Consider the following 22728-nt stretch of genomic DNA (forward strand, 5'->3'; position numbering starts at 1 on the left):
GTCGCCTTTCTTCAGCAAGCGTCTCCACCAGTGCCGAGGTAATTATTCAGTGCGCGAGAAAGAGCTTTCGGGATGATTTCAGCACTTGGTTCATTTCAAGTTTTACTTGTACGGACGCAGGGTGTTGGGTTCGTACAGATCACAAAGAGTCTCAAGTATCTTCTCACGCAGAGCAACCTCACGGGTCGATTGAGGGAGGGGAGGGGAGGGAGGGAGGGAGGGCGACTGTCAACCCTTTACTCAAAGTTAAGTCAACCGGACTATAATCATATCCAGACAGCTGACTGCTTTATTCCTTTCTTTCTTTAGCTAACTCCTTTTTGTGGGGGATCGCTTTTCCCCCGATTGCTCCCCCACTTCGAATTCTAGAACGATACATGGAACATATTTCACTTATCTTCATCTAAAAACATTGTTGCTCTAAAGAAGCCCATTCATCTCTTAGCTTTATCCTGAGGCAGGCTCTTCTTCATTAGTAAAATTGTGTTTTTTTATCATACGGGTGGAATATATAGGAATGAAACTCCATCACCCGTGGTATCTCCAGAAAGCTTAGCCATGTTCTAAGGGGGGTACCCAACTCGTTCTCACTTTCCTGCCAAGACGTCTACGTCGCCCTCCTCGTCCTCAGCTTGAGGACAGACAAGCGAGCGCCCAGCCTCCATCTCTTCTCCCCAGACTCACTCGATTCCCTTGGTACATGTAGCACTTGAATCTGAACGATCCACTACATCGCCATACTTCAGACTTATGCCGCCATCCGTTTGATTACTTCCTGCTTGCCTTTGCAACTTTCTGAGCGATTCAAGTCCCTGTTCAATAATGCTTTCGTGTTGGCAAACGTGAAGATACAACTGTTGAGAGAAGACTTCCTATTTGTTGTGTTGCTTGCAATGATCTCTCATCTGCAGTACCATACTCTTGTTTCTTTCACGCTCCCAGAACGTTCACCTGAAGTAGACAAAACATGAAGAAGTAAGAAACACTTGAGATTGTCTTTAACTTTAGAATAATACAGTGATCTTGTTCAGATATAGTCAATATCAATCTAAAGATTTGTACGTAGATGCCAACTATTGCAAGAGCTCGCCAATGGCCTATCGCGTGGGGTATCGATCGTTCTGAAACTGGTTTCATCAACCCGGGTGAATACCATCCGAAAGTCATCGATTTGAAGGCAGCCTGTGCTGAATTCATGGCTATGACTCTCTTTGTGATAATCGGGTGCGGAACTGCATGTAAGGCGATCTTGTCTCTTAGAATGGTTTCTGATCTTCTTACAACGTCCCAGGTGGTAATGGCGCGTTCGACGCGTCATCGCGATACATGGTAGCTTCCGCCTTTGGGATGGGGATCTTAGTTCTTGCGTATGCCACCGGGCATCACAGTGGCGGGCAAATCAACTGCGCTGTCACTCTCAGTCTTGTTCTCGGCGGGCAGGTTCCCTGGTTCCAAGGCCTTGCAAACTTCATAGCACAGATGTTGGGCAGCGTGCTCGGTGCGATTATCCTCACCTGGATTTTTCCTTGCGAAATGGATATGACCAACAGTCTGGGAACCAACGTTGTAAACCCTGCTTTCGGTTACGGCGCAGCCTTTTCTGGGGAGGTCGCCATGACCTTCTTGCTCTGCTATGTGGTCTGGGAAACTGCCGTGACAGCTCGCTGCGGGCAGGCAGCCTGCATTCCTATCGGTTTTGCCGTCTTCCTGGCGCACGTCGTGTTGCTGCCCATCGGTGCGAGTCTCATCTGCGTGACAGTGACGCATCTGATTCTGCTCCTCCAGATGGTTGCTCTATCAACCCCACCCGCTCCTTCGGCCCGGCCGTCATCTCTAGCATGCGAGGTTGTCCCAAGTACAAGCCCAGGCACGCGTGCAACTCTTGCTTCGATCTCTCTCACTTGCATGCAGCGGTGATCTTTGGGTCATGTTCGTTGGACCACTCTTCGGCGCCTCCCTGGCAGCTGCCGTGCAGGTTTGCTTGTGCGAGAGAGTTAACCAGCATATGACGTTGCGCTACAAGATTGTCTTTGTGAAGCACGTGCACACCATCTCTGCCATCCGTGAGGCTGCAGCCAACCCCGGCAAGTGGGCGCAGGTGAAGCAGCTTCCCCTCTTGATGCCGTGACTGAACCCTTTGCCAGCTTGCTGAAGTCGACGAGCCGACAAACCAGTCACCTGAGAAATCCATGCCGCCAGGCCAAGCTGCCTAAGCCAAGAGTGTCCTTTGTAGAAGAGGTCCGGATGGCACCTCGCTTGTCTGTTAAAAGTAACTTAGAAGCCATCTGATTACATGCCGCAAACCCTTCGCGCATCTCTACCCCACTCCCAACGCTTTCACCCCACTTTGCTCCTACGCTTCCCCGGGGTCCAGTACTCAGCACTGGTGGTGGCTGTTGCATGGAGCGGAAGGCGGGTCGGTAGATCGTGATAGGAGGCAGCACAGCTCAGTGAGTGACGGCAAGGGCGACGAGGGGCAACAGGCAAGAGAGCATAGAGTTGGCGGGTGTGATGCGAGGGGATGCGGGACATCAATTAGGCGATGAGGGGAGGGAGAGTGCACGGTGAGGGATAGAGGGACAAGGGGCAACCAAGAGGCAGGAATGGCAAGGGAGATGCTTTGAGGACGCAGGGGGCAGGGCAGATGAGGGAGTACCTGAGGGAGAGTGAGGTCAGGAGATGGTTGTAAGGAGGGAGAGAGGAATGTAAAGAGTTTGTTCAGCAAATGCCTCACGCAGAACCTTCAAATGATAGTGAATCGGTCTAGGCCCGTGGTGTAAGAGAGAGCGTGTATTGGGTTGATCTTAACTTCGACAGATGGACGGGAAGATCGATCTATGGAGCGAGGGGATGCTTGATAGGTCGAGTAGCGCTAGCTGCAAGCCCGGCCGAACCTCACTGGAACCTCACAGATCACCCGGCGCACCTTATCCTGTTGACCGAACAAGAAGACCTGATATCGACGCTCGTAACCAGCAGCCTTCCCCTTTCATCCAAGTGATTTTAAAGCTCCCCGGCCTTCGCATATGAAGTTCTGAATTGTAGACAACAGGAGCTGGATGTTGCTGTGCTGACAGCCAAAAGAATGATCAAGGAGCATCAGAGCGCACAATGTCTGATCGAACTCAAGACAAGACTTCAACACATTGACGAGAAAATACACGACAAGATTCTTCGCTTCACACAGGTGGAACTTGCGTCGAGGAGGTGTTGTGGTGACGCCGAAGCAGGGTGAGATGGTAGAGGACATGGAAGCTGGTGATTCATGCTGCTGAGCCTGCCGTCTCTGTGGATCCTTGACGTGCATGATGCCAGGAGCAGCGTATCTGCCAGATGATTGCGAAGAGACTCAGCGGTAGAAAGCAAGAGACGAGTTTGTTCACATGCTGACTAACTTGTGCAGGGACTTGCCATTGGGGAAGGCGAGCGGATCTCATGGTATTGCAACAGGCTTTCTTTGCAGGCGGTATGATATCTTGCGATGACACGTCTGCTTGTTACAGGAGCATCGACGTCGAAAACAAGTACAGAGAGCAGAGGAGCAAAGAGGTGGGAGATTTCATCGTGTTTCATTGCCGTCGTTATCAATCACTTCAACTTATTTGAGATGCAGTTGGGACGCGAATGTTATCAAACAATTACAAGAGCTCGGGTTCGATCATAGCCAGGTCGCGACTCTCGTCACTAAGATGTCTATCTTAAGCTGCATCGCAGGTTCTCAATGCATTGAATGCTGCTGATGGAAATATGGAACGAGCGGCCAACTATCTTCTTGGAATCCATTAAAGCTCGTGATGTCGTCACGCGGGTTTCTGGAGAACTATATTTGATCTGTATGGCTTGCAGAGCCTCTCGCAAACAAATTCAACGCCTTCGATACAGATTTAGATTGAAAACAACCAACCAACAATTTACCTCGGATATATTCTTGTCCATCACTTTTTCTTCTGGAAGAGAAGGAATTCTAAGATGTAAATATCATCAGCAGAGATAAGAAAGGATAAAAACTTTCGTACTTTTCCATGATCTCCTCCATCATTTGAATGTTCTGCTTATCAATGTCTCCAAGCTCTTGCAGCATCCGCAGATTCTCATTTCTGGCACATGTATGAGAAGAGCATCTCAGCATGTACGGAGAGGGGGGTCACCTCCATTTCTCGTTCATGTATTCTATCAGAGCTCTGTCAACAATCGCGACGTCCTCGCTGCTCTTCTCCTCCTGCCTCCCTGCCTCCCGTTGGCTCATTGCACCGCACCTTACACCCCTACCGTAAAACCCTAAAAAAATGTTTTTTTATGAGTCATCTTTATTTTTTCAAGTGGAAACATGCAAGCTCAAAACCGAAGATGAGGGGATCGCGGGCCCCTCTGCCCGTCGCCTCTGCTCTCCTCGTCCTCTCCTCCTCCTCATTCTGCTCTCATGGGATCCCTTCCACTCCTTCCTCCTTGTTGACGCATCATGCGCGTGCTTGGAGAGCCGTGTGGCTGCACTGCATGGTTAGTTCGAATTTCGCACCTCACCTTTCCGACCCGATTTTGTCTTGTAGCCTTGCACCTTCTGTTTCTCTGACAGGCGATTCAGATATTGCGTGGTGGAGGAAAAATAGATTTGTCTTCCGATCTTTCGGATTATCTAGAATATTTTCCCGATACTCCCGAGGACTCCAAAGAAGTAATTCTTAAATAGCTACTAATGTATTCGATGATCAATTTGGTGCAGCCATTCATTACAGAATTTTCGGAACCGGGTATTTCAATGAAGTTGAATGAAATTTGATGACATAAACTGCTGACAGTAACAAGTGATGACTGGTCGCAAGAGATCAGCATTAAAGTGATTGCAGCAAAACTCTACTAAATCTTGTGCTGAATCATTTTACGTCAGCGATGGGAGCTAAGACGAAAACAATTTAAAGAATATTATCAGAAGATGGAAGAAAATCAGAAGTCCGAGGTGGTTGTTTGCTCTTTTCGTTTTGATCGCTGACTTGCTTCAAAAAGCAAGCTGAACAGTTCCAAGTAGCAGACAAGCTCCGAGTGGAGTTTCAGGAATGTAGTATAGTCCTTCTGAAAGTGTCATGATAGAGACCCACTAGGTCTCAGCTCCACACGTGCTTGATGGGATAAGAGGAGGACAAAAGCTTGTTCTCAGCGGAAACCTTGAAACTACTGGACTTTGGCATGCAGACAAGGTGAGGATAGATGGTTATCCATGATTGGTCTTGTTTGGTTCTAACAATCTTTGTAAGGGCATTGTCATGAATGCTACATCAAGTTTTCCCATCTTCAAGACAATCGTCCTTTTTCCAAAGACGGCTCAACAAGTAACTTTCAGCAATCGAATAAGAGTATCACTGAATTTCGTTCAGCTTGATTATAAGTACGCTGTTTTGTTCCAAACTGGCGAATCCAGCGCTGTGCAGTGGGAGGTGAAATGCGAGGTGAGCCTGGTATCAATGACTTAATGACAGACGAAAGTGAGAAGAATCACACTCGTTAATAACACGGTCATCAAAGATCATTTCGTAGAAGATCGATGGAAACTTTCCCGAATCGTCCAGACTCCATACACAGTAAGTTATGTCTGAGTCTATCTCAACAGATCGCGCTTTGAATGATCTCATCATCCGTCTACTTTGCTTGCAGATGAGTGCTGAAGAATGGAAGACATGGTTTCTGTACCACATTGCCCACTGACGGGCCACCGCGGGACTCGATCAGTCACGCACTGACGGTTAAGTTTGGGGGATCTCCTGATTGTCTTCGTACTGATCTTTACTTGAACTTAAAGTTTGAGTGAAGAAGAGTCGGTGGCCCGGCCGCGGGCAATGATCCGAGTCGGAGTCGGATTAAGTTACTAGAGGCTCGGAGCCTGAGGTTCAATGTGACCGTCACAGTACCGTACGGTACGGTGTGACACGTGACTCGGACGTTTGACAGAGTAAATTTCACGTCTCAGTTTCACGGCCGCCGCAACCGGGTGACTCAGTGGCACGCCGACAGTTCTGGGTCACTGAGTCAGTGAGCGGCCTCCGAGCCTGGGCTTGCCGCCGCCGCGCGCCGCGCCGCGGCGTCAGCCTGGCCCGCCACCGAGTCACTACGAGTCAACCGTTGAACTCGGGCGGCCCGGGTCCGATCTGGGACCGTCCCGCCGGGGTTTGACTTTTACGGTTTGACTAGTAGCGGCGGCGATCCCGAAACCCAATTGAGCGAGTGACCCGGGGTACGGTCCGCCGTCGGAGTCGGTGGCGTGACCGTGTCGGACTCAGCCTGACAGTGACCCGGCGTACTCCGAGTCTGGCAGTGCCGGCCGGCCACACTGCCGCGGCGGATCCGACGGCCTCGGCGGCACGGCCGGGTTGCCAAGTTGCCGCAGTGCGGGCGGCCCGCCCGGCCCGCGCTCCACGTCCCGGGAGTCCGGCGTACGGTACGATCGGGGTGACTCATCCACTCAGGGCTTCAAAGTGCACGAGACTGAGGCTTAAACTAATTAACTAAATCATATCACCTACACGTGCAGCCAGCCGATGCTAGAGGAGCTGAAAGGACAAGAAGAGTGAAGCATCCATGAAGATGCGTGAAAGAGCCGGGAGCCTTTCCTTGCTCCTCTCACAGAATAAAGGAGGAACAAATCACCTCGAGCTATGCCTGCTTGACAGGTCAGACGATTCTAGCTGACCCACAAGACGCTTCAATGGTTTGAAGAACAATCCAAGGTCATTGCGAATGTGAAGTGATGTCTGGTTGCAATGGTCTTGCTGTTGAACTTCAATATATGCACTGTGATCGTCCACATCAACCCAGCTCGCTTTGAGACGGCCTGAACACCCGTCATTGAAGAGAACTTGTTCTCTAACAAATTTCTTATGAGTGCATGTCTGTCTGATTTCCCTTTGTTTCACTCTTGCATTCAAGCAAGCTATCTGACCATCATTTTTCAGGCGACTGCAATACCTGAATTGAAATGTTGGAAGGAGACGTAATCAACAGATGTTGATGCTTTGTTGATGTTCCTTGCATCGATGCTACAGTGGTCAAAAACATTTTCAAGCTGTGTGGTCACACCCTGATACGGTTCGATTCCGTATGCTTGAATGTGGTTATAGTTCTCCTTCCTTGGTACAGTGAAATTTCTTTGTATTTCCGTTTCTGCGAATTAAAATCTATCACTGCATTATCATTTTTTAATTAACACACGACATTCCGAATCCATCAAAATCAATTGCTTTCTTCTTTCACATCGCTGCAACAAGGTCAACGCATAATCGTTGATTCAGTAATTCCTATGAATGAATGAAATCGTATCCAAAAAGTCCAATGACATCGCAGGCTATCACCTAACTAAACCGGTCTTGTGTTGACGCTATAGCAACATGTTCAACATGATTTTAGACATTAGTACAGAATAAAGGGTGTTGATTCAAACAAATTGGAAAATTGGAATTTATTGGGCATAAAACACACATTGAAGGTCTTCAATGTGTTTGCTTTAGGATTGCTTGCCGCGAAGTGGTGTATGGTAATAAGACAACTAAACAATATGCTACAGAATTCAATATGAACACATCTCATGCTAAGACTGAAGTAAATTTCTTGCAATCTTCTGTTTCTATGAAGAAGAGCCCCTTCCGACGGATATCAAGCCACGACACATGATGCTCATTTCCCTTAGCATCAATCATGACCCGCAAAAGCATCTTAACTTTCCAGTCTTCACAGCAATTTTCTTCACAAACGCTCAGATTCGAGAATTGGCGAGTCATGATGTTCTCGTTGAAGTTGGCGACGGAGGAATATGACGCATAATCAGTATTTTGTCGCGACTCTTCCAGGAAGGTATAATCTTGAGTCATCACAATTCGCGTGGCCGTACACAGACAACTTGGGATTCCCCTTCAATTTGGCCGGTTTTGACGATAGAAGGAGAAGAGAGGAAACAACCAGATAAGAACCAAATGTTTCCCAGAGAGAATGAGCCTCACGAGTCCAGTGTTTCGTTCAAGGTACCCCGGCGAGCCTGGAGCGAGCGCACGTGCACTCGTGTGTAGGCGGCAAGAAGCAAGAAGAGCAGTGAGGCAGAGAACAACCAAGGCAAGGAGAGTTCAAGGGGAGGGAGGGCGAGGGCAACGGCTTCTGGAGTGAAAGCGACTTGCGACTTGCGACCAAGTAGGGTTGCGGGGGTGCGGGTAGTCGGAGGAGCTGCTGCAGCCTTTTCAACTGCCCGGAAAAGGGCGGGTAGCGGTGTATCTGCTCAGGATACCCCTGCAGTACTCGAGGAAGGTAGGGGTACTATTACCGGAAAGAAGGTTTAGAACGCAAAACTACGGGTGGTGCAGGGATGGGCAACGGTGGTCCCGGAAGCATGGCAAAGGCGTGTCGGAAACAAGACTGGGTCACGTGAGCAAGTCCAGAAGCTTCTACGTGTAAGGCTGTGGACAAGTTTTGACGAAACGATGTAATATTGAAAGATGAAAAGTATTGTTTTGACTTGTTCTAAAAAGAAACACAACGTTTTATGGCAGGGGGGCAGACACGTTTCTGATTACCCCACCCATCCCGCGAAGGAAAAACCTGGGTACATCCATTTAACTGCCAGGGAGCATGCTGAAAAGATTTGAATCGTTTGGGTTTCACCCGACCGATCCAACCTTGCCTCAGAGATATTGTCGTGATACCGTGACGAGGCCGGCCACCCTGCCGCCCGGTCACGGTCCTGATCTCTTACGAGCAATGGGCGCATCGGAATCCTTTGTACTGCGCAAAGTAACTAAACAATTATATACAGTGAGAAGAAATTGACTAAATTCAGTTCCCGGGCTCCGGGTCCGAGCCCTGGTAGCAACACTGAAGCCTCAAGAATGTCGGATAACCTGCTGACGCTCAGCGGCTGGCCGTTGGGCGAGGCTAACCAGGTACTGCCGGCACCCTGCGCCCGAGCCTCATGAACGGTGCCGCCGCCTGGCACACCAACGACCCGCCCGTCAGCGGCCGCAGCTGTGCGCCGGAGCATGCCATAGTGACGCCGCGTGGCACGATCCTTTGAAGCTCAGGCCTAGTCAGTCACTGCGTCACGGTGCGGGGGATAGAGGCTTTGCAGTTTTGATTGACTCGTCAGGAAGACTCTGCGGAGGTCCGTCTCGGACAAACTTGCAAACTGACCAGTCATAGTGGCCCGTCACGGCCGCCCAGTCAAGTTGGGCTGACGGTGCAACTTGAAGGGCCTCACTCATCCCTCACGTACCACTGAGAGCCTCCCGTATGAGCAGAAGCGTGTCTTTCACGCCCACCAAGAGCGACTCTCCCTTGGAGTACCCCTCCACGTCTCCATGTAATCTCAGTCTTGTGAAGCTGACCGTGACTTCCCTCTCTCTCCCCCTCTCACCACGTTGACTTCCTTCCCCCTCTCTTCCCCTCCCTGTCTTTCCCTCCAAAGTTTGTCCCCGGTGATATTGCCTGTGAGCTCCTCCGATGCTTGATGGTCAAGTGTATAACCCGAAGCTCTCCTTCCCTGTCTTGCCTGCGCTCTCACTGCCCTCCTCCTCCTTGATGTCCTTGTAGTTTACGAACGGGTCTTACAGACCTGATATCCATCATCCTCCCCTCTCTTCCTCTTCTGCCTTCTGTTGCTGATGAGATCTGTGGCAGCGGTGGAATGGAAGCCTCCAACAGGTGGCAGCCCAACTCCCTCTCGGCGATCGACCCTCGTATCTCCTCCCATAGGGTGAGAGACGTGAATCTCATCCCCGAGCCCTTCTTTCTTGCCCTTCGACATACGCTCTTGCTCCTGACCTCGGCCATCATCAGGAGCCACGGCAAAGTGTGGGGAAGGTACGACAACTTGATGGACATCGCTCGACGTCCCATTCCTCCTCCTCCTCCGAAGCGGGGGGAGAGAAGAACTATGTCTCAGCAGGTCAGCATGTTCTCGGAGGGCTTAGGGAAGTGCAGCAGCGCATGACTGACTGCAAGCAGGGAGGTCGATGGAGTTTCTACGAGCCCATCTCTGAGATGTACGTCATCAGTCGGGTCAGCGCTCAGACGCCAGGACCAGGATCATACGGGGAGAGAGGGACGCCAGACTCAGTACTCAGCACAAGGGCATCGCCTTTCGGCAAGGTTAAATCAGTAGACTCAGCTGGTGTGAGGTCACTCAGAGCTGCTGCAGACGGCAGGTGGAAAGTTTAGCTTGAGCAGGAGGAGGAGCCACTACTTGGAGGCATGCCGAGTAGCTGAATCAGTGAACATGCATTGAGATGAATGTTGTTGTTTGACTTTTATCCTTGCAGGTCCCTGGGCCAGGACAGTATGACACAGACCATCTCGGAGTGACGGGGAAGATAGTCTCGTCCTTACATCAGCCATCCTCCAATCAATTTCGGACGGCTGCAAGAACAAGCCAGCAAATCTTGCCAGATAACTACTTCGAGGTGCAATGGGTTGAGAGCTGGCCCGGCGAGATTGACCTCTGTTCAGAGCTTTGAAAGCATGACCATCAGCGGAGGAATGCCTTCTGTCCGCTGGCTGTTCCAGTACATGCAGCACCAGGTTGCTTCCTCGCCTCCTCGCAGCCAGCCAGTGTAACATCTCCTTGTGCAGGCGGACATCATCGCAATGGAGCAGCGACTGGTCATGAGCAAACGTGATCTAAACTCACTCACGAGCTTTCCTGATCCCTTGATGTCTTTCACGCAGGCGTGCCAGCGAGTAAAATGCACAGGCTCGGTAGATGCGTGAAGATTGAGGCAGCACCTCTCTGACCCAGGTGCAGGAAACACTAAGTTCTCAAGACAACGCAAAGAAGCGATCCCTCCGCACGTTCACAAGGTCGTAAAAGTCTCCTTCACTGCGATGAGTTGCCTGTCTTCTGACCTTCCCCTCTCTAGATTCATCGCGAGTTATCGCAGTGGGAAGAAGGCCAACATACAGGCAGCACGTAGAGCGATTGCTGTTTTTCTCCTTCTAAGTTACAAGCTTGACTTGATACATACCGAAAAATGAAGGAGTCCATCAGAAGGCTCCAGTATATTTCATGTTGCCTGAGCTGTTTTGCTTTCGAGGGCGAGATTGATCGTTTTTGAACCATCCTTCATATCTGTCCGCCATATGCTCTGCCAATGTCTCGGTCACAATCATGCATCGACCAGACACAATTATAGCCCGAACCTGAGTACTCCGATGGAGAATCAACGCAATTTGCGAATTCATTGCAAGAATACACGTTGCTCATCAATTCGTCAACAGGCCATTGAAAATCTGCGATGGAGGCAGACAAGTGGTCATGAAATTTCTGTTGCAATATGCAACAGGATGGTATAATACCGTAATCTTCCACCGTGACAAGCTTTGTGCATCTGCGGACCAAAGCAAACATCTGAGAATGAAAGCATCAGAATGAGGATTCAATGTTTGTTGTTGTCATTTTCGTGTCAGATTGACAAACGATTCTCACTAAAATAAATTCTAAGATGTAGATCGGAGTTATGAAGAGAAAATCGTTAGAAATTGCAAACAACGTAAAAACATACAAGAATGAAAGACATATAATTGGTTAGCTTCTTGAACGCGAAAGAAATTCCTTGTACATGGTTTACCCCCTTGCCATGGTTATTTTCATTCTACCTTCTCGTCCCTGATGCCAATTCCGATGAATCTCGCTCTCGCTCTCGTTTCCCTTGCTCACCTCTCACGCACAAACTCTCGCCCTTGCTCTTGCTCTTCAAACTGCTCTTGCGCTTGCTCTTTCCCTTGCCCTTTCTCTTTCCCTTGCCCTTGCCCTTGCCCTTGCCCTTGCCCTTGCCCTTGCCCTTGCCCCCGGAGTCCCTTAGACTAGTAGCTCTCCCACGCTGCTGAGCACTTTATGTGCTACAAGCAGCGGCCTCACGTGACCGACGGCATCGCGACGCATCTGTCAGGCGTGTCGCTGCGGCCTCATTCACTGCGGCATCTCGGCATAGCAGCGGCTGAGGTCATGTGGAGGTCAGGCTGTCATTATTTGACTACCTATGCGGCTATTTCCGGAACGCCGCGGGGTCACGGTACGGTCACCGGGACAGTACCCGGATCCTCAGTAGTACTCAACTTTCAGTATCCGGTGACTGCCGGGGCCGCCGCCGGTAACTTCCATGGCCGCCGAGATCCGAAGTTTGCGGCAATGCGGCCCGCTAATCATTAACTGAGAGTCGCCGCGGCCCCAGGCCCGGCCCGTGATCCGATCGGATGAACGGTTACGGTTCGGACCGGTTCGGACTCCCGGGCCGTTCGAGAGCCTGTCTGGCCCGGGGGGGGGCAGCTATCACTGATTGAAGCGAATCAGCGGCGGCGGCTCAAGTTTACTCAGGCCGAGTAGTCATTCTAAACGCTGGCCGCCGGGACTCAGACTCCGAAAAACAGGCTTGGCAGCCTGGTTCAAACGGTTGCCGCCGGCGCAGTGCTAAATGCCCGGCGCCGTACCAACTTGGCAAACTTCAGGCTTGAAACTTGGCCTCCGTCGCACGCCACGCCGTGGCGCTCTTGTAGTCCAGCTTCCCAAGGTCGGACCGTTCCAGCCTGAGCCTCGGAGGCTCGGAGGCCAGGCTCAGTAACCGTCAGCCTAAGTAGTATTGCGGCTCCTCCGACGATCCATGAAGCCTTGCAAATTCTTCGATCATCGGATCACGGTCAGTACCGGGTGACCGTCTGTAAGATGCCACGGTCACTTGCTGCAGTGCGCCGCGAGTCTGCCGCGCCGCTGAGTGCATCCCGGCGGGCGGCCTCCCGGCATTCCGGGCAGCAAGAGGGAACTTCGAAGAAGACCAGTTATAGCCGTTGTGACCCAAGGAGAGGTGGCTGTAAAGAACACCGTAAGGCTCGCATGAATCCTGGATGCGAACCATGAGCGGAGTTGCCTTGAACATTCGCTGTAGACGCATTTCCCGTCTGATCCACTTAGATGTTGGCTTTCTCGTACACCCAGATCGAAAGCAGCACTTTGCTGGTCGCAATGACAACTTGTCAAAATCAGGAATCCATTATTAAAAAGCTTCTGCAGGCGGCTTCAATTAAGAAGTCGAACACATCAAGAAGGATAACTGTAATTAAAGTTGTGACTTTGACTTTTGACTTTTATGTATGAAATTCAAAACAAATTGGTGGAGATTCCAAACTTTAATGAAACAGCTCGTTCCACCCAAAATTTTGCATATCCCGTTGTTTGCTCTCAGATGTAATCTTGTCGTCAGCATCCAGATGTCTCTCTGAGTGTGTGCTCTGCTAATCGCCGGGCGTCATGTCATATCGCCCCCCCACCTTACGGCACCTCTGTTGTATACACAACCTTGCGTAAGACGTTGAGCTCAGATGATCCTAGGATCTCTGTTTATTAAGCACACACACTCATTAGATCAGCAGCACCACTGCAGGAATCTGCATCGTCATCCTATTTCCCTACGCTACCTCCGGTATGAGTCCAGAATACAACATCGCTCCCACTGCGAGACGACAAGATGGTCCACCTGTCGTTGACTTCGCTCAGAAGAATCTTGAGTTAAGGATCAGCAGAAGAAGAGGAAGAAGAGCGGCGGGAAGGTGACGCTTGAGCTAATAAAGAAGATTCAAATTGTTGAATTAAAGCACGAATACCAGATTTCTTGTTGAGTTCAGAAGCTGATTTCCAGGAGTGATCAGCTGGGTTAGGATAGCCTTTCCAATGAACAAGATATTGGATACCACGACCTCGTTGACGTTTGTCGAGAATTTGTTCCACTTCGTATTCAAGTCCTTGAGCTGTCGAAAGAGGATCCGGTCGATCGACGTGAAGCTCGAAGTTGGGATCAGTGACGGTCCTGATGGGGGCGAAGCCACTTGAGGTTGAAGACGCTGTGTTCAAGATGACGAAAGCGATCTGTCAGTTCGAGATGAACAGTGTTGTCAGAAACAAAGGAGAGGATCTTGAAGGGACCAATGAAACGAGGACGGAGCTTGGGAAAGCTGTCGGTGATGGGAATATTCGTCGTTGAGAGCCACACGAGATCGCCGATGTTGAAATTGTGAGGGCGACGGTGGTGGTCAAGGGTCTGTTCAGTTGAACGAGCCATGTGATCGAGGGCATCGCGAGCTGCTTCCATGTGCACTTGGATGGCTTCGCGAATGTCGTCAGGATCATCAGACGAGTTGGAAAGGTCAGGGAGAGCCAGTTGAGTTTTGACTCAGTGACGTTGCGGCCATAAATAATCTCGAATGGCGCAAGGCCTGTTGAACGTTTGACGGAAGAATTGTAATGCATCTCGAAGAGAGGAAGAAATCTGTCCCAGTCATGGTTGACGCGATTGGCACACTACGGTAGATGCGAAGAGCTTCAATCAAGACGGAGTTGAGGCGTTCAGGTCGAGCATTGCCTTGAGGATAGTAAGGCGAAGAATGCTTGATTTTGACCTGCAAGATGTCGAAAAGTTTAGTCCAAAAGGCAGAAGAGAAGATTTTTGCATTATCTGAAATGATTTCGTTGGGAAGGCCTTGGTTGGCGCAGACTTTCGAAACGAAAAGATCGGCAGCTTGTTGAGAGGTGAGAGTCTTCTTGCATGGAGACAGAAAGACACGGCCAGAAAAGTTGTCAACACAAACGAAGATCGAGTCGTAATGAGAACGAGTAGGTGGGAAGCCGGAAACAACATCGATGGAGATTGTAGCAAAACGATCAGACGGAGCTGCTTGACTGTGCGACGGTCCCATCTGTGGCTTGCGATAAGATTTGTATTGGATGCAAGATTGACAGGAAAGGATGTAACGTTCGACTTGTTGACGCATAGAGGGCCAATAAACAACAGGAACAAGAGCCAAATATGTTCGAGAGAAGCCGCGGTGACTGTGAAGGTCATGGGCACGGTATAGAACTTCTTTGCGAACAGATTGAGGAATGCAAATGCGTTGTCGGTGAAGACTATCTGTTAGAATCAGGAGATGATTTTCAATGTGAAAATGCTTGTACGATGGGTTGTTTTGAACTGCTTGATAGATTGTGGAAAAGTATGAACACGAGGAATATGCTTGGACGATTGCGTCGTGAAGAGATTCAACAAGAGAAGCATTATCAGCAGGAGCATCGAGAGCAAGGAGATGATGAAAATCTTGATCATCTGAATGTAGGATTGCGTCATCGCGTGGAGGTGCGACGTCGTCGTCGGGATATTGGCGGCGGCTGAGAGCGTCCGGGACTCCCGGACAACATTATCGGTACCTTTCACGTGCGCGATCTCGACGATAGAGAATTCACTGAGAGTTTCTAACCAGCGGCGAAGACGACCTTTGAGATCCTTTTGAGTTTGAAAGTACGTGAGAGCCTTGTGATCAGTACGAAGGATGATGGGCTTGCCAAGCAGATAAAATTGGAAGTGAAGAAGCACGTCTTTGATGGCCAAAAGTTTGCGCTCAGTGGTTTGATAATTTCTTTCTGCATCAGTAAACAGGCGACTGTAGAATCCAATGACTTTCTCTTTGTTGTCAGCGTCGTACTGAAGAAGAACACCGCCGAGAGCTGTGTTTGAGGCATCGGTGTGAACTTCTGTTCTAAGCGCTGGATCAAAGTGAGAGAGAATTGGGGAGGAGGTTAACCGGTGTTTGAGAAGATCGAAGGCTTGCTGACACTCGGGAGTCCATTGAAAGACGACATTCTTACGAAGAAGAGCATGAAGAGGAGCAGCAATGTGGGCATAGTTGCGAATAAAGCGACGGTAATATCCGGAGAGCACAAGAAATATTTTGATCTCCTTTGCGTTGCTGGGTGGTGGCCAGTCAAGGATCGCGCTGGTCTTACTGGATTGAGCCTCGATATGCCATCAGCAGAGATTTGATGACCGAGGAACTCGACACTATCTTGAAAGAGCAGTGCACTTTTGATTTCTTGAGGTAAACTTGATTCTCGCGGCAGCGCAGAAGAACGCGACGAAGAGTGTTGAGGTGTTGATCAAACGTGCCAAAATCAAGGATGAGCAAGTCATCCGTTGAATGTATGGGAATACACTGGTAATATCACGAAAGAGAAGAGTAATCCATTCTTGAAAAATATTGCTTGCGTGAATGTAGCCGAATGGAAGATTGCGAAACTGATATTTGCCAAACTTGGTGATGATGGCGACATATTTGCGATGATCAGGGGCAACAGGAATTTGCCAAAAACCGCGGAGAAGATCGAGAGCTGAAATCCAAAGTTTGTATTCAGAAGGGTGCAAGAAACGCTTGGATTTGCGAATGACCTCGGCGACAGATTCTAACATCTCCTCAGGGTTAGGAGTGGGTTTTTGCGGCGACTGTAAAGCACGGGGAATCCAAAGGGGCTGTTGGAAGGTTCGATGATGTTGCGAGATAACAAATATTCCAACGTCTTTTGAAGTTCCTGTTCGAGGAAAAGCGGGAGCCGATAGGGTCGTAGACTGACAGGTTTAGCATCAGGTAAGATATCAATGGTGGCCTGAAATTCACGAGAAATGTTATAATTGGCGGGCAGATCATCGGTAATGACATCAGAAAATTCGTCCAGAAGTAAAGAAATTGCTTGCTCCTCTGGGGACACATCAGAAGAACGAGCCGGAGAGAAAGAATTGGCTGACGGTGGCGTGGAGGATGAATCAACTTGGAGAACGCAGAGAAACCAATCGTCCTCATCGTTGTCTTGTTGTTGAGAAGCAAAAACATCGGTCAATGACAGGAAAGTAACTTGCGCAAAGGATTGGGGAGCTGTGAGAGAATTAAGCGGAACCATTTCACTGGCATGTCGGAAGACGCACGAGTTGTTGCTTGTGGGAAGATTCAATCCATACTTCACGGGTTCGGGCACGAAAAACAAGTCCATATCGAGTTTGCCACGTCAGGGAAAAAATGCATGTAGATAATGTAGAAGGCAACACATTGAAATTATCGGTAAATGAGTGTTTGCCAATTGAATAGGTAAGAGAAATAATGCCGAGAGTCTGTAAGTGAACTCCATTGGCGACGCATACAGGGATACGAATAGAGCTGTCAATAGCTGATAAGGGAATATGCAAACGATCGAGGAGGGCGGTCGAAATAACATCGACGGCAGCACCGCCATCGAGAAGAGCTGTAAAATGATAAGGGTCAGCATCACTGGGAGAAATAGATGAACAAGTCACGGGAAATTTGATGAGATCGGTGACCAGCGATGCTGAATTGTGCAGAACGGAAGGGGACGGAGTTTCAGCTGAGAAGATAAAATGAGAACAAAGCTGGGGCTCCGTAAAGGAAGAAATCATGCTCGTCGTCGAACTGCGATAACCGAGAGCATGACCTGCGGTACCCTATTCCTGAGGCGGAGGATCAGCAGGAGGCTGAGCTCTTGCTGACGAGGACGAAGAGACTGTCCCAGGAGGAGCAGAAGCGGATGCGACTGCAGGGGAATGCGTGACGGGAGAGCCCGGGTTAAGAGCTGGAGCACCATTCTGAAGGAGAGCCGTGATGACATTGACGATGGCGGCTTGACTCGCTGGAGGATGGGAGGGCTGTGTCACGGCGGAAGAAGCATTGCGATCAGCTTGCTTTTTCTTGCGGCAGTACTTCAACGTGTGTCCAGAACGTTTGCAGTACGTGCAGAAATAATTTGGGGGAGAACCGGAGGACTGCGCGGGAGCTGGGGAGGGCTGAACTCCTGGCGTCGACGGAGAGGGTTGAAGGGCACAAATAGGCTGTGGAGCCGGAACCAAAGAAGACGGTTTGACGAAGGCGAAAGCTTTCTGTGCTAGAAGCGACATCGTGGCCGCTGTAGCAGGATGCATGTGCGCTATGGGGACCATAACGAGTCGAACTTCCGGGTCGAGAAAACCGTTGGCGAATTGTTGAAGAAGATTGTGCTCTTGAAATACGACAGTTTCAGATTTGTAGAGTAAGAGTTCGTCAACATAACGTTGCGTCCGAAGAGTATAATCAGTGATCGATTCGTTGACGCCTTGACAGAGATTGGTCACTTGGTGCAGTAGTTTGGCGATGTGAGCCGCGGGAGGGAATTGCTGCGTGATGAAAAGACAGAATTCCGACCAGGGAAGAAGAAACCATTCGTCAAGAGGACGATCGTGAGACATGCGTTGAAGAACAGAGTCATCAAGAAATGTCGTTGTATAGTAAACCCACAGGTTGCCGGGAATGCGTTGAACAGACAGAGCGCGTCCCATCTGAGAGAGCCAGCTGTGAATGCTTCGAGAATCAGCCTGACCGAGAAAGGGGGTGATGGACGTTCTGGGCTGAAATTTCGGGAGTTTGTCACCAGGGAAAGGTTGAGGAGGACGGACGGAATCGACGAAGGGTCCGATCTGACTCAACCGGGATGACATGCGTCTGCATCAGCCGAGGGCTGGGAGGGGAGGGGGAACTCGCCATGCGCGGAGACGTCTGCGCGCTAGACGGTGCTGGGAGGGGCTTCGGCTGGATTGCTGCCACGGAGGTTGAAAGGGCGGAAACCAGACGGTCTTGAAGTTCGTAGGATTGAGCAAGTAGACGATCATTGAATTCCTGAGATTGCTCAAATTGACGACTCGATCCAGCTTGCGTTCAAGTGCTTCTTGACGTTGCTGGGCATCTGCGTTCTGTTGCAGGAGTAAAGCAAAAAGTTGACGAAGAGATGGTTCCTTGTCGTTGGTGGCAGGAGAATTTCGACCTGAAGACATCGCAGAGATGGGCTCTGCGGCAGGGGCATCATTCCGACCCGAAGACATCGCAGGGATGGGCTCTGCGGCAGGGGTACGCGGAGAAAAAGCACCAAAAGCGGAATGACGGGAAGCACGCGGAGCTGGAGACTCCTGAACGAAGATAGACGGGGCTGGTACTGGCGTGAAAAAAAATGGGCGAGCACCAGAAGCTGGCCCATGATGGGAATCCTGCTGTGGTCGATCTTGCATAATTGAATCATCATCTTTCGTTGCGGAAAAAGGACGGGGGAATTGAAACTGTTGAGCTCCAACATTTGGGTGGATCGAAGTTGAGTCAGAGACTTGTTCCGTAGATCTCGGAATCCTTCGTTCACTGGTCTGAGCCTTACGCGATTTTCTCACTTTCAATACTGATAGTTTGCTTGCTTTCTTTGCTGAAATCATCCTTTGAGATTCTGAATCAGTGCTGGAATGTGAACCAATTCGCTACCATATGTTGTATACACAACCTTGCGTAAGACGTTGAGCTCAGATGATCTTAGGATCCGAGGCTGTTTATTAAGCACACACACTCATCAGATCAGCAGCACCACTGCAGGAATCTGCATCGTCATCCTATTTCCCTACGCTACGTCCAAGGGGCGTCCGGTATGAGTCCAGAATACAACAACGAAGAAGGAGAAGAGTTCGGTCCTGCGCCACTGGCGAGGACATGACGGGGTCGGATGAAAAATTTTCCGAGCTTGGCAGACGTACCGATGTTGCAGGGGAGGCTGCTCGCTGAGTTGCCTCCTCTGATCGCAGAATACTTCGCAAGGGAGTATCCCTCTTGTTTCGGGCCCGTTGATCCGCGCTAGACAGCGCTTCACGTTGTACATCTCCATCCCTATAAGGTTGAGTCAAAGATCCACTGGTCTGACTCGGAGAAAGCTGCTGCTGCTGCAGCTGCAGCCGCTCGCTCCATTCGACTTCTTCCTCAGAACTCTCTTCAGCAATTTCTGTTTGAAATGCTCCTGATTGCTTAGATCGAGGTTGAGGGCTCCTTTCCGGCTGAGGTTTCTTTCCTCCTCTTCCTTGTTTCGAGGTCATGAATCAACCACTTCGCTTCCAGAATGTTGTATACACAACACAGAGATTGTCAACGACACGAGTAAAGTAAGGATCATGAAGAAGATTGAGAAGCAGGAAATAGAAGTCTCTAAGTTTACTGGGAGGTAAACTACGCACAACCACCACACTCACTGTGCATGCAAGTGGGGGAAATTCAGGAGGCCGTCCGCACGAGATGCGTCCGCCTATATAGGGAATATCCGGCAGAGTATCCGACGAGTACCCGAGGTTCCGGATCCTCATGGACTGATACAACACATCCCCTCCCCTCCCCTCCCCTCCCCTCCCCTCCCTCCTCTCCTCCTCTCCCTCCCCTTCCCTCCCTGACTGTTCCCGTCACTCGCATAGTTCCCCTCATGTCAGCTCCCTTACATGCGGCTTTCTCTCACACATCACTCCTCGCTTGCTGATCACTTCACCGCTCCTCCCTCCCCCCTCACGTCACCTCCCCCTCATGTCACTCCAGAGTCTCAAGAGTGACCTCTTTGATGAGTCTAGCAGATTTTGTACTTACACGCCGTCAGCAACTCCGGAGATACGCACTTATGACGGTACTAGCAAGAAATTAAAAGTTTGTACCGCCATCTTTAGTCAAGTCTTCATCCTTGACACGTGCGCAATCAGTTTCTACCAGCATTGTCACATCAGTAATAAAATCTCCAGTAGTACGATAGAGAACGGGATTCCTTCAAGCCTTGAAACAGTTTCGCACTGCGGCATATGAAACATGTTTAACTTCACTTCACTTCAGCCTGACACGATGATTCACTGAACGAACGTTGAACGTTTTCCGAAGTCTTGCCGCCGGCGTCCCGTTACCTCACGGTGGTGTACGGTCACTGTCCGATCAGTCCGACACTGGCACGGCGGTACTGCAACATCAAGTTACTACTTGAACACGGGTCACTGTCACGCCACATGAACCGTCTGTAGTACTTAGCACGGCAGTACTATCACTACCGTTACCGTACGGTAACTTAAGTCGTACCAATGAAATTTTGGAGTGCGGCTCCCGGGGCTATCCCGCCCGTTCTTACCGTACCCGGTCCGATACAGCCGCCGCGTGAGCGCCGCTCCGCTCAGTGCTATCGTGCCCGTACGGTACCGGCGTACGGTACCGTACCCTACTAGCCACAGTACGGTCCGCACCTCAGTTACTCAAAGTTAGCCACAGTCTGACAGGCGGCCGCTGTTCCGACTTCTCCTGATTGTCCTTGTACTAATTTTTAACCTAACTTTGAGTGTCTTGAAAAGTAACTTCGCTGGGATCGCGCCGCAGCCGCGCCGCCGACCACGCTGCCCGGGCCCGCCGCCCGGGCCCCGGCTTCACTGCCGCAGTGCCATTGCCCGGCCGCATACGGTACACTCCAGCGGGCACCGGGGAGCACCGGGAGATAGGCGGCGAAGGGGAAGAAGGGAAGGGAAGGACGACGAGCTCACTGAGGGAGGACAGGTTGAAGATAGAGCAGCCCAGCCAAGTCTGTTTGAACTGCAGAGATGAATGAGCCTGCAACATCGTCTCCCAGTGAGCTCGCGCTGAGAAAATCTTTTGGGCAAGCTTTGCAGAGGATGTTTCCTTCCCTGTCCCGCGATTGCTCAATGAGTTTGCTGAAGAGCAAGAGGACGTTCTCAGAGCTTCTTTCCTTCTTCCTACAGCTGCGAGACAAGTGCCTTCAAGACCTAGAGAAGCTGATAGAGTTTCATTCCTACGAGCTGAATGACATCGAGCTGGCGCTGAGCGACGGGGAGTTTGACATCGAGATGATATCGCATTGGGTCTTTGACCCTCGTGATCTCTTGTGGAGTGAATATGTGCGAGAGAGAGGAGGGAGACCGATGCTGGACGACCGAGCGACGGGGATAGCATGGATGGACAACCTCATCGCAGATCTGAAGAAGCATGCCGAAGATTGCGAACTCCTGGAGGTGACGGAGTTGGATCAGTGCATGGAACGGTACCGGCAAGAGATCCGCGATATCCATGCTCCTGGTCCTGAGCAATCGGCACTTGTCAGAGATCTCCTCACCACCATGTCCATCTGCAAGAGCAACCTGAGCAAGAAGATTCAGTTTGCGCTCAGGCTGTGGAAACAGGTTCAGTCGGGCGAAGACGTGCTCACGCTCTACGAGCTGCGACAAGAGGATGTGGACGTGAACAGCTACGTACAAAACGAGTACAGGAAGAGACTGAAGCTCCAGGACCCCATGGCGCATGCCTTCAACAACGATGGAGGGACCCCCCAGCCTCAGCGGGGTGCGACTCGGAGCCGAGGAGGCAAGCCGGTGCTCATCGATGGTGCGCTGACGCTAACGCGCATGCTGGACTCGCTGCATCTGTTTCCGTCTCCTCTTGGCTTTTGTTTCCAAGTGTTTGTTCTCGAGATCGACGAGCAGGACTACAAGAGCCGGACCAGCATCAGGTCGCAAGACTGCTTGTTCGTCGACCCCTTCTGTGTAGAACAAAGCGTGAGGAAGTACAAGGTATCAGGCGAGAAGATCATAGGGGTTTTCATTCGGAATATTCATCCCTCCGGCCAAGGTGAATCGTGATGATTCCGCTCATCGTGACTGGCTGACGACTCTGACGGTCACTCAGAAATTCAGATCTACTGTAACGATGACGAACAAGATTGCAGAGTCAGATGCCCTGCAGAGACTTATTTCTCCAAGCTCGGAGAAGGTGGAGAGGAGGAGGTTGAAACTGTTGTTTTGACGTGCAGAGCAGGAGATGCGCTGGATTGCTGGAGGGCTACCGACAAAGACAAGAGAGTTCTACTCACTGTGGAGTTGCATCTCAAGGAAGGGACATGAGATACACCTTCTTATTACTTATACTCTCAATATTTCATTGTACAACACGATTACGTGCATCCATAGAAATGCGCGTTTGACAACACAAAAGATTCAACACTCTTGCGTCGATCGGATCTCCTTCGATCTTCTACATTTCAATGTTGATCTTTCTATCTTGCTTCCTCACCTCCCCTCC

At 50.4% G+C, this 22728-nt stretch overlaps 7 protein-coding genes across 7 annotated transcripts; 5 read left to right on the top strand and 2 right to left on the bottom strand.

Moving 5' to 3' along the window:
* The first annotated feature begins 1171 nt into the window (after window positions 1-1171).
* On the top strand, window positions 1172-2309 carry GUITHDRAFT_91725 (hypothetical protein). The gene is made up of 3 exons (XM_005840836.1): window positions 1172-1238; window positions 1292-1735; window positions 1786-2309. Exons 1-3 carry the CDS (start codon window positions 1196-1198, stop codon window positions 2007-2009), a joined length of 711 nt encoding a protein of 236 aa, XP_005840893.1. The 5' UTR covers window positions 1172-1195; the 3' UTR covers window positions 2010-2309.
* A 508-nt stretch (window positions 2310-2817) lies between these two features.
* GUITHDRAFT_100163 (hypothetical protein) lies at window positions 2818-3786 on the top strand (the record flags this gene model as incomplete). Its single annotated transcript, XM_005840837.1, has 9 exons — window positions 2818-2861; window positions 2913-2997; window positions 3053-3187; window positions 3231-3258; window positions 3316-3355; window positions 3404-3438; window positions 3504-3549; window positions 3614-3668; window positions 3715-3786. 9 exons carry the CDS (start codon window positions 2818-2820, stop codon window positions 3784-3786), a joined length of 540 nt encoding a protein of 179 aa, XP_005840894.1.
* A 561-nt stretch (window positions 3787-4347) lies between these two features.
* GUITHDRAFT_132357 (hypothetical protein) lies at window positions 4348-5697 on the top strand (the record flags this gene model as incomplete). Its single annotated transcript, XM_005840838.1, has 8 exons — window positions 4348-4497; window positions 4574-4672; window positions 4886-4954; window positions 5002-5073; window positions 5097-5192; window positions 5370-5441; window positions 5472-5573; window positions 5647-5697. 8 exons carry the CDS (start codon window positions 4348-4350, stop codon window positions 5695-5697), a joined length of 711 nt encoding a protein of 236 aa, XP_005840895.1.
* A 1734-nt stretch (window positions 5698-7431) lies between these two features.
* Window positions 7432-8203, bottom strand: GUITHDRAFT_150092 (hypothetical protein; the record flags this gene model as incomplete). The annotated part of the gene is made up of 1 exon (XM_005840839.1): window positions 7432-8203. A coding segment is annotated over exon 1 (280 nt), but the record flags the coding sequence as incomplete, so codon positions are not given.
* Window positions 8204-9652: 1449 nt separating this feature from the next.
* GUITHDRAFT_132358 (hypothetical protein) lies at window positions 9653-10734 on the top strand (the record flags this gene model as incomplete). The annotated part of the gene is made up of 6 exons (XM_005840840.1): window positions 9653-9913; window positions 9973-10116; window positions 10287-10427; window positions 10474-10545; window positions 10597-10626; window positions 10693-10734. The coding sequence occupies 6 exons, from the start codon at window positions 9653-9655 to the stop codon at window positions 10732-10734; spliced, it is 690 nt and encodes a 229-aa protein (XP_005840897.1).
* Window positions 10735-11007: 273 nt separating this feature from the next.
* Window positions 11008-11895, bottom strand: GUITHDRAFT_100166 (hypothetical protein; the record flags this gene model as incomplete). Its single annotated transcript, XM_005840841.1, has 5 exons — window positions 11008-11108; window positions 11164-11253; window positions 11320-11371; window positions 11688-11820; window positions 11882-11895. The coding sequence occupies 5 exons, from the start codon at window positions 11893-11895 to the stop codon at window positions 11008-11010; spliced, it is 390 nt and encodes a 129-aa protein (XP_005840898.1).
* A 9341-nt stretch (window positions 11896-21236) lies between these two features.
* On the top strand, window positions 21237-22550 carry GUITHDRAFT_100167 (hypothetical protein; the record flags this gene model as incomplete). The annotated part of the gene is made up of 3 exons (XM_005840842.1): window positions 21237-22278; window positions 22336-22419; window positions 22465-22550. The coding sequence occupies 3 exons, from the start codon at window positions 21237-21239 to the stop codon at window positions 22548-22550; spliced, it is 1212 nt and encodes a 403-aa protein (XP_005840899.1).
* Window positions 22551-22728: the final 178 nt, after the last annotated feature.

Source organism: Guillardia theta (genome assembly GCF_000315625.1).
Source record: "Guillardia theta CCMP2712 unplaced genomic scaffold GUITHscaffold_4, whole genome shotgun sequence".
In the NCBI taxonomy this organism is placed as follows: Eukaryota; class Cryptophyceae; order Pyrenomonadales; family Geminigeraceae; genus Guillardia; species Guillardia theta.